Source organism: Macrotis lagotis, chromosome 2 (genome assembly GCF_037893015.1).
Source record: "Macrotis lagotis isolate mMagLag1 chromosome 2, bilby.v1.9.chrom.fasta, whole genome shotgun sequence".
Classification (NCBI taxonomy): domain Eukaryota; kingdom Metazoa; phylum Chordata; class Mammalia; order Peramelemorphia; family Peramelidae; genus Macrotis; species Macrotis lagotis.
The window spans coordinates 238,396,170-238,407,657 of record NC_133659.1 but is presented as its reverse complement, the minus strand read 5'-3'; the positions used below and the strand labels follow the sequence as shown (position 1 = coordinate 238,407,657).

Genomic DNA, 11,488 nt, shown 5'->3' with positions numbered 1-11,488 from the left:
ATATTTAGGCCAATTCCCTAGCAGCTCTGTCAGACTGTCCAACAAACTTATCAAGGTTCAACTACAATATGGATTCATGAACAAACAGGTCCCAAGGGATAAAAGATGACATGAAATGGCATCATGTGGACTGACTTCCCTGTTACAAGAGCAGCTTTCTAGTATAGGGATACATTTAGTGTACACAACAACAACCTTTGCCTTTACACTCAGTCTTGGGCAAAGACCCCACTGATCAAACACCAGTCACAAAATGGCAATTTGACTATGCAGACTCCCTCCTGAACCAGTCAAAGCTACTGGTACATTTGGACCTATGTAGACATCAATACCAATTTATTATAAGCTTATCCAACCAAGGCAGCCACCCAAAATATAAGATTTCAGGTTCTGGAAACCTTGAGTATGGTCTATAGGTTTCCCAAAGTAATTATTGGTGACCAGGTACAGTGCTCTGCAGAACAAGGATGGCAAAGGATTCTGGGTTTACTTGGTCTTTGCATTTAATTTCCAACTCCAAGCCAATGACTTGGAAGAAAGAAAGACTGGACTCCTGAAAGAATAACTAAAATTACTGGTAGATGACACATTACCAAGGTAGGTAACACACTTAAAGAAAGCTATGTTGATCTTAAATAACAATGCAGGCCTTTGACACCTAATGACTGACTGAGAACTCCAGAAGACCCCAAACTGATCCTTTAGTTGCAAGGGCCTTTAAAATATATACCAGTATTATCACCAGACCATAGATATGTCGTCTTACAAGCTCCCCATAAAATACCTCTGGGAGACAGCACTATAGGATTGGGATTCTTCTAGTCAATGATAGATGGCTGATTATCATTTAGGAAATCCAAACTGGAAGGACTGAAGTTGTTTCTGCACTTTCTCCTGGGCACAGGCTATAATACACCTTGCCATTAACAAGGGGATAGAAATATTAGAAGGGACAAAGGTAACCATCCTTCATTAGGTACTGACTCCTCCTGCTATGTTGATGTGGAGGAAGAATGGCTCCCAAGGGAATGTATCTGTTACCTATTCTGGGGGAACATCCCAGTCACTGGGTATGCTTTAGGAGACACTACAACATCCATCACCACAATTTTGTGGGAGACTGAGGACATACCATTACAAGTCTGACCTGCTTACAAATGGGACCATTCCTTCTGACTGTACCAAAAAGGCCCTAAAGCCCCCAGATAGAGCAGTCCTAGCTACTTAATGGAAGATATTCAGAAAGAATGTAGGGGCAGCTTTGAGGGGTGGATGTAGGGTCCCTATTGCTAAAAATCAAGAGAGGTCACATTGACTAGGTCATGACCAATGTATAACCTTGCATCTCCAGGACTTCAACACAAATAGCACTTACAGGACATCCAGTTTTCTGGAACTTGGAACCAATGCTAAGCAAAGAAATTCCAAAATATTGGCCAATTTACAATAATATCCCCTTTAGCTTCTCCTCCCTTTGTCTTCCTTCTATAATTACAGTGGTACGTTTTGGGGTTTTGAAGGAAGTCATTTTGTCATCTGGTCACTGTCCCAAATTGCCCCAAATGTAAGCAATCCACTTTGATTATTAAACTACTTTTATAATCAACCTGGTGCTCTCAGCCTCTTTCTTGAGTATCAAATTGGAACCTAGGTTTGAGGAAGCTGTCCTTGTGCAGGGGAATTCTGGGCAAAACAGCTGGAAAAATGAGCAAATAAACAAATTAAAAAAAAGAATCTGACTACAGAAACCTATCATAGTGTCAGGGAAGACCAAGACACAAACTCAGAAGAATTCAACAATGTGAAAAAAAGTTATAAGTGAATTTTCAAAGAAATAAAAGAATTAGGGGCGGCTAGGTGGTGTAGTGGATAAAGCACTGGACTTGGAGTCAGGAGTACCTGGGTTCAAATATGGTCTCAGACATTTAATAATTACCTAGCTGTGTGGCCTTGGGCAAGCCACTTAACCCCATTTGCCTTGCAAAAAACCTAAAAAAAAAAAGAAATAAAAGAATTAATTGAACCAAACCCAATAAGAATTTCTAGAAGAAATGGAGATAGAAAAAAAATGGAGATAGGGTTAAGAGTAATAAAGGAAAAAATAGGAAAAGAAATGAGAGTAATGTAAGAATATTATAAAAGAGAATTAACAACTTGGTAAAAGATGTTGAAAAAATTTTTGAAGGAAAAAACTCCTTAAAAAGAACTAGCCAAATGGAAAAGGAGACATAAAACTTACCAAAGAAAGGAGTGGAGGTTTTGGAATGTGCTTTTTTGAAAGTTAAAGGAATTAGGATTACTACCAAAAGCATCTGATCCAGAAAAACAGTATAAGTCCTCAGGGCAATAGATGGATATTTAATCAAATAGAACATTTAAACATTCCTGATGAAAAGACCAGAAGTGAAAAGAAAAATTGAAATTCATACACAACCCAAGAGAAGTCTAAAAAATGTGAAAGATAAATTATAAGGGACTCAGTAAGATTAAACTGTTTACCTTTTGATATGGGAACTTCTAAAATTTGTATCATTACCACTGTAGTCTACAAAGACAGATGCGATTATATTGGAATGATCTCAGAAAAAAGTAGGGGCAAGAAAGAGGGATGCATTGGGAGAAGGAAGAACAGGGAAGTAGAATAGGAAAATTTTATCACATAATAAAGTCATCCAAGGAAGAGCTTTTACGGTAGAGAGGAAAGTGTGTGTGTGTGTGTGTGTGTGTGTGTGTGTGTGTGTGTGTGTGTGTGTGTGTGTGTGTGTGTGTGTATGTATGAATACTTGAATCACTCTCATAGAAATTGGTTCAGTGAGGGAAGAATATATGCATATATACATATGTGTATATATGTGAGTATGCAAATATGTATTGCATATGTATGTGTGCATTACATATTTACATAGAATTTATATGTATATTGAGCTGAATATAGAAATCTATTTTTCCCAAAAGAGAAACAAAAGGGAAAAGGATAAGAGAAATGGGGGGCGGGATGATTTAAAGGAGGGTGGATTAATGGAGGCAGTGATCAGAAGCAAAAACAGATGTTTGAGAAAGGAAATAATAAAAAGATAAAGATTAACAGAAGAAAATGGGATGGAAGGATATGCACAGTAATTATAATTATTAATGTGAATGAGATTAATTAAAATGGAAGTGGATAGCAGGCTAGATTGGAACTCAGAGTCCAAAAAGAGATAGAATTGAAATAGAAATATATATATATATATAGTTAAAATAAGGAACTAGAGCAGAATCTATTACACTTCAACTGAAGTAAAAATGTCAAACTAAGGGCAGCTAGGTGGTGTAGTGGATAGAGCACTAGCCTTAGTCAGTAGTGCCTGAGTTCAAATCTGGCCTCAGACACTTAATGATTATCTAGTTGTGTAACCTTGGGCAAGTCACTTAAATCCACTGCCTTGAAAAACCAAAAATGTCAGGGTAGCATTCATGATATTAAGCAAAACAAAAGCAAAAATAGACCCACTTAAAAAAGATAATCATGAAAACTACATTTTGAAAAAAGGTACCATAGTTAAAGAATAACAAAAAATTTACAGCAAGTTTCTCAAAGACATAGCTATAATATATATTAATGTATCATATAATATATATTATATCTATAGCTAAATGAGTCAGTTATAAAAATAAGAGCAATTAGAGGATATGAAGAGGTAGTTTTCAGAAGAAGAATTCTAATGATTGCAAATTGCATTTAGTTTAATGCAGATTAAAATTCTGAAGTATCATCTCTCTCCCCTTGTCACATATGACAAATGCTGATAGGATGAGTGAAAATAGGTACACTGAAGAACTGTTGGTAGACTTGTTTTATATATATATACACATATATATATACATATATATATATATATATATGTATATATATATGTATATATATATGTATACATATTATAGGAAACATTATGGAGGTTTTAAAATACCAGACTGGGAGAGTTTGTTAGCCTAGAGATAACAGAAAATTATTCAAGAATTTTGATCAGATGAATACTATACCTCTAGAAAAATTTTTGATCCGGTTAGTACTATACCTCTAGAAAAATTTATCCTGTAGAGGATAAATTAGAGAACTGGAAGAAGAAATAGCACTTGGGAAGAGGCCAGGTAAGATATATGATTATGTAAATAGGATAAAGATCTCAGAAATGTGAAGGTAGACTTGTAAAGACTTAACCAATTGAATATTAATGTGTGTTTGTGTGTGTTTGTATATGTGCGTGTAGAGAGAGTCAGAAAGAATGGCGGAGAGCAGAAAGACAGGGAGAGAAAAGAGAGAGTGATAGCGAGAGTGAGAGTGAGAGCAAGAGAGAGAGAGAGAGAGAGAGAGAGAGAGAGAGAGAGAGAGAGAGGGAGAGAGAGAGCTCAACATCAAGTTTTATAAAACTTAATAATTTAGGATTAAAATAAAATGACAGAAATATGTTAGACTTAAAGTTTATTCTCTAGGATTTACCAAGAAACCTATGGGTAGAGCCCATTATGGTAATGACCACACAGAGCTGAGGAGGAAAGGAATATTTTTACATAAATTAGCATAAGAAAAACATTAAAGTTCATTGGAGGCCTATCTATTAGGTTGCACAATTTCTCCTTAAAAGATATCATCCTTAAACAATGCTATCTTGTCTAAAGGAGGATACATAATTATATTCTTTCCTGGATTAAACCCAAAGCAAGACAAGTTTCAGGCTTTCTAATCATTAGTCTTCTTTCATGTAGTTAACATACAGAGAAATAAGATTCTATTTCAGACTTTTTAACCAGGAATATACATTTGAAAATTTTTATATTTTTGTAGAGGGAAATTTAGAAGACAGGTGGGTTTAAAGGAAAAGCTAAGGACAGAGAATGTCCTTCTAATTGTTAATTATGCAGAAATAATACTGGAATACATTAGGGCAGATGATATTGCCAATGTGACTAGTATAAAGAAAGAAAATTGCCTGGGGCAGTCCCTTGATGGGTACACATTTAGGACATGGAAGATGAAAAGAGATAGGAGAGAGGAGTTTCATAGAAACCAAGGGGGGAGCAAACATTTACAAGGAAGACTGAAAAAAGTAGAAAGGCCATCAGATTTAAAAGTTGAATTAATAGAAAACTTTATAAAGAGCAGCTTCAGATCAGAGAGAATTTCAGAGTTCAGGATCATAGAGGTCTCCTAGTTATGGGTGATAGTAAAGACAAGTATGTAATATATCACCTTTCATAGTAGCCAAACAAATCTTTGGTTTTCTGAAAGTAAACTTTTATGGAACAGACTGTCTCTGCTAAAGACTTACTTCACTTTTTCCTGATGCCCCTTTATTATTTTTTTTAGAAACCCCCAAGTCTGACTAAAACTTTAATCTTGCAAATTGGCACTTCTTTCTGTGTGACACCAATCAGATATTGTTTAGTGAGACCTGAATCTCTTTGTACAATCAACATTCTCCATTGACATTTTTGATGGTAAATGTTTTAACCATTTGTAAAGGGAAGAGAGGTAGGTTTAAGAGAACATTTAGAAATGGCTTTCTAAAAAACAAAAAAAAAAACCCCAAAAGCAAACTTTTAAATTTAATCTGAATTAATATCATCTTTTCCTTGACTTTGTCAAGTCTAGGCAACACATAAAACAACAAATCAATCCAGTTTTGCAGTGTTTGCTGATTGTCAAGATTTATGTGGTCACATTGAAAGATTAACAATTGTCTTTAATGAACTGGTTCAATTTACTGTAGCAAAACCCTGCTTTCCATCCTATTTTGTGAAACCTTCATTGTCCCTATACTGAACAGAGAGAAGGGGACAAAAACTTAGTATAATCTGACTGTTAGACCAGGAAGTTCACCTCTCACCATCTATTCTCTTCCTCTTCTTGCCTTGTACTGAAGAGCTTTTCAAGTGAGACTCCATTGACCAAGTCATGTTTCCTGTTCCTTCCAGAAATTTATTTATGCCTTTTCCTTTCCAGTATTTACCATACTTTATCTGATCTCCCCTTGGTTCTCCTTTTCATGTCTCAACTTTAACAAGACTTTTCTTCTGCTGAGTCCAAAAGACAATCTTTGATCCATACTATTCCTAGGTCATTATTTCAAAGAGATCATAAAAAAAGACAAAGGACCTATATGTACAAAAAATTTTTTGCAACTCTTTTCATGGTGGCAAAGAATTGGAAATTGAGAAGATGTCTATCAATTGGAGAATTGCTGAACATGCTGTGGTATATGTATGCAATGGAATATTATTTTGCTATAAGAAATAATAAAATGGCATATTTCAGGAAACAAAAGGAAAAATTTACATGTTCTAAATGTATGCCTATCAAGTCCCTGCCCTGGCAGTCATCTCTCTTATTAATAGTTACAATGGTAATCTCAGCTCTCCAATATATCCCACTGTGCAAGTGAAAGGAGCAGAGCCAGAACATTGCATACACTAAAAGCAATATTGTACAATGATCAACTGTGAATGACTTAGCTATTTCCAGTAATATAATGATACAAGATAATTCCAAAAGTCTCATGATGGAAAATTCTATCCACATCTAAAGAACTTGATGGAATCTGAATGCAGATTAAAGCATCCTATTTTCACTTTATTTTTTTTATGACTTTGTTCTGTTTCTTCTTTCACAATAAGACTAATATGGGAATTTTTTAAAAAAGACTTTGTACATGTCACTATATATAGAATAAAGATAAATTATCATTTTATGGCTCAGGCTACTTCTTCTTGGGTGCCTCCAAGTCCCAAAAATCACCTGAAGTAAACTGGAACACTTTCCTCATCTCAGTTTCACTGGACTGAGGGCCAATGAAGATAGGTCATAGTACTAGAAGAAAAGGATGAACCAAAAGACTAGCAGGTTCAATTCTTAACAATAATGTTAATATTTCTAATTTCCAAGGCATGTTGACAAGATATACATAAACTTACATATATATTTATATACACATATGTATTTATAGCTTTATCAAAAGTTTTATTGATGAAAGACAGTGTGATATAGAGGATAAAGAACTAGTATCAGAGTCAAGGATATGAGTTCGATCCTGACTTTGTGACTTTTGATACTTTTCAATGTTACAGGTAAGGCTATGAGTTAAAGTGTAGGTACTGGACTCTGGAATTACTAGAACCAATGAAATCATAGGTCTCGTTAAAAACATTAATTTTTTTTGTTTTTACATCACATTTCTTAATTTAGGCCTTCTCTTTTTCTACCTAGAGATCCAAATGACCTCTTTTTTAGCAAAGAAGTTTAAAGATTGGAAGAAAGATAGCTCAACAAAAGCAAATATCTTTGTATTTTAGTCAATAAACATTTATTAAGTACCTCTTATAAGCCAAGTTCAAGGCTAAGTGTTGGGAATTCAAAAGAAAGACAAAAAGACTGTCCTTATCCTCAAGATTACTTTCAAATGGGAGGAGAACAAAAAAAAAGAAGCTGAAAGGGGAGGGGGAAGAGAAAAGGTAAGCAGTTCTGGAAGTATAATGGAGGAGTCTGAAAGACTTAAGTTTGATGAAAAAGAAAAGGGACATGGCCTGCCCCACCCACCCACCAAAGCTCTTTCTGGGAAGAGCTTTGTATCCTCCAATAAAAGAGAGGGGACCCAAGGGCAGAGGTATTGATAAGGCATGAATTCCTTTTTCAGCAAAAAATCAACTATGCAATATTTCACTACCATGGTCTCAACCTCTGAGAAGAGAAGAAGTACATTTTCTCAATTCTTAAACAGGGCCAAACTCCATCATTTTATTTAGATTTCTTTCTGTCTCTCTCTCTCTCTCTCTCTCTTTCTTTCATTTTCCTCTGTTCATTGTTGCAGCTATTGTATAAATAGTTTTCTAGTTTTGTTTACTTCATACTACATTGATTCCTCCTACACTTCTTTGAATTCTTCAGAATTTCTTTTTTAAAATGAATTTTATTTTTTTATTCTGAACTTAAACAATGAAAAAACATATATATGGTAATTATATATGCAAAATGCAAAGAGGATTGTAAATAAAACTGTGAGTCTCCATTCCATTCTTCTTGCTTTTAAAAAAAGTATATAATAAATTCTACACATTATTTCAAAACTCTCCTGCTCATCTGAGCTTCCTTTTGAATTTGGTACTGTTCTCTCTGTATATATATATATATTCTCTCTGTATCTCTCTGTATAGTTTTAGGGTTCTAGAGTATACTAATAATTTGGAATATTTCTTCTCTATTACTATGAGCTTCAAATCCCACCACCTGATTCTCTTTAATGTTAGACAACGTTGTTGTTCTGTTATGTCTGACTCTTCTGGATCCCATTTGAGGTTTTCTTGACAGAAGTAAGGGAGTGGTTTGCAATTTCCTTCTCCAGATCATTTTATAGATGGGGAAATCGAGCCACACAGGGTTAAGTGACATGTCTAGGGTTACACTGCTAGTAAGTGTCTGAGATTAGCTTTGAACTCAGGAAGATAAGTTTTCCTGAATGCAAGCCCAGTTCCATTGTGCCACCTACCTGTTGCAAAGCGGTTCCACTAAATTACTTAATATCAATTTCCCTTTAAAATGAGATATTTACTCCAAAGATAAAGGAAAAACAAATTTACAAGTACTCCTTTTGGCCTCACCACTTCCTGCCCAACATCTTAGCTATATGCTCTCGTTTATAGTATTTTAGTCTCTAAGGGATAGGCTTATTCTTAGCACAGTTCCTACACAATATTCATCCTACAAAGTATACTCCCAGATTTGACCTGATTGCTACATAATTACTTTTCTCAGCTATTGTTGGACTACTTCCAGAAAATCACTCTTAATATTTATTTTTTAACGTCTCAAAGCATCAATACTGTGATAGCTGCAAAACTATATCCTGGAATGACCTGACCATTCATCTGACCATTTAAAATTTACAAAATATAACAATCTACCCTCTTTACTTAGAAAGGAAAGGAACAAAGTGGTCAAATACTCAAGCAACTCAAAACTCACCTACTCTTCCCTGCCCCACATGAAATCTCAGGACATAGATCATCAACAAGGAGAGAGTCCTATGTCACTGAGACTTGCTACTGGGGTTATACTTACTGTATTCCAGGCACTGTTTTTAATGCTAGGGATATAAATATAACCAAAGAGACAGCAAGTCCCTCCCCCAAGACAAAAGAATTAAAAATTTAGGGTAGAGGTGGAAGTTGGGGGGAGTAAAACAAGTACCTGTCATGAGGGCATGATTTTGAGATCTAGAAACCAAGGACCAGGCTGGGAGGGGAATTAAGGTCAGCCTGGATTTCTCCATAAAATGGAGGGTCCAGAAGGAACTCATCAATGAGAAGAGATGAAAATTTCCACGTTGAGGCCCCAGTTGCTAATGAGAGTTCTAGAAAGAGACAGTATGGTTTGAAAGTCTGGGAGCCAGGAACAAGGCCAGGAGAAAAGAGCAACAAACCTGCAGGTCCACCTCTAGTCTGTGACTCTGGACTGAATACAACAAGATCCTGTGGTGCATTAGAAAAATGAATTAGCACACCCAGTTGACTTGACTATGAAGTGAATTCATGATATTTACATAGAAATGACTATTGTCTTCTCATCACTATTTGGTCTGGCTTTCTTTCTGAAATGAAGTCATGGATATAAATTCTATATTATTCATAGTCATATACATCTCAATTGCACCAAAATACTATATAACCACTGAACAAATGTTCAGTTAATTAAAATATATGTTAGGTTCTAGGTTCTGGAGACACATTAACATTCAGAAAAGTGATACATTTGAACTCCAAAATATATTCCTATTTCATAACATTGTGTCTCTTTCCTCACCTGTAAAATAATGATGAACTAGATGAGATCCATGGTCCTTTCCAGATGGAACATTCTAATCTTGGAATTATCAGGATCGTGTCCCACTTCTATACCTGGTTGGATATTATATCTGAAAAGTTGATGTTTAGGAATAGAATATTTATCAACAGCAAATCAGTTGAACCTGAGTCCTTTTAGGAAGATCTGGATTTTGCTCAAGGTATCCTTCAATGCCTCTTTCATGGTTTCATTCCTCAGACTGAAGATGAAGGGATTCAGCAAGGGTGTTACAATGCTTGAGAGGACAAAGAGGATCTTATTAAAATGTAGGTTACTCTTCTGTGAGGGACGAACATAGACAAAGATGGAGATTCCATAGCCCATGGATACCACAGTGAAGTGTGAGGCACAAGTGGCAAAAGCTTTGCGTTGACCTTGGCCTGAAGGTATCTTCAGAATTGTGGAAATGATGTAGAAATAGGATACTACAGTTAGTGTTAGTGAGCTAATAAGTAGAACAAGGGAACTGAAGAAGTCCAACAGTTCAATAGCTTTGATGTCAGCACATGCAAGATGGAGAAGGGGAGCACTATCACAAAAGAAGTGGTCAATCACATTGGGCCCACAATATGGCAGCCCTCCCTTAAGGACTGTAGATGGAAGGATGAGTAGAAAACCACCTAACCACGATAGGATGACAAGTCGAACACAGAGTGACTGGGTCATAATAGTGGGATATTGAAGGGGACTACAGATGGCAATATAGCGATCATAAGACATGACAGCAAAGAGGATAAACTCAGTACATCCAGAAAGAAAGTAGAAATAAGACTGTGAGAAACATCCAGCAAAGGAGATGGTTTTTTTCTCAGATAAAAAATCAACCAACATCTTAGGAACAGCACAGGTTGTGGTTAATATTTCACTGAAGGAAAGGTGACTGAGGAAGAAATACATAGGTGAATGGAGTCTGTGATCCACCCAGATCAGTGTGATGATAAGGAAATTGCCTAAAATAGTCACCAAATATACCAATAAAAATAGTAGGAAGAGGAAGCCACCTATTTCTGAGGTGGTGGGAATTCCAACAAGGATGATCTCTGTTACCATTGTCCAATTCCTCTTCTCCATATTGCCCTTGATATACCCTGCTGAGATAGTCATAGAAGAAAAAGCAGATGAACCCCACCCTTCAAAGAATCCTTAGACAAGAATGGAACAAGAGAGGGCATCTTATCAACAAATAAACAAGCTGAATGCAAAAGGCTATAATAGGATCTTGGGATATAAAAATAAAAGCAAAATTTTCCCTGCCCTTAAGTAGCTTACATTCCTTTGGGGAAGGCAGTATGTGTGATTCTTTGTATTTTACCCTATTATCTTTCATTGAAAAGTTTCCAATCAAGATAATGGCACATATTTGCCTTTCAGGATTAGTTTCTTTAGAAAATGTCTATGTAGCATACCAATGTTTGTTCCATTGCCTGATTACACAGTGTAATCAGGCAATGGATGAAACTACTAATGGTAGAAGATCTGATCAATTATTAGTACACTGTTAATTCATTAAGAACAAAAACATAATATATCCCACAGCACTAAGTAGAAAAGAGAAGATTGTTCATCTTTAAGAGTAAGTTAATAGTCCCAAAATGAAATATACCAGGTCACTTT

At 35.6% G+C, this 11,488-nt stretch overlaps 1 protein-coding gene across 1 annotated transcript; it reads right to left on the bottom strand.

Annotated features, from left to right (window-relative positions):
* Window positions 1-9,988: 9,988 nt before the first annotated feature.
* On the bottom strand, window positions 9,989-10,945 carry LOC141512131 (olfactory receptor 6M1-like). The gene has a single exon (XM_074221001.1). It carries the CDS (start codon window positions 10,943-10,945, stop codon window positions 9,989-9,991), a length of 957 nt encoding a protein of 318 aa, XP_074077102.1.
* Between the last annotated feature and the right edge of the window lie 543 nt (window positions 10,946-11,488).

Excerpts from the sequence above, each read along its gene's own strand:
- LOC141512131 (XM_074221001.1), bottom strand. The coding sequence starts at position 10,945 with ATGGAGAAGAGGAATTGGACAATGGTAACAGAGATCATCCTTGTTGGA.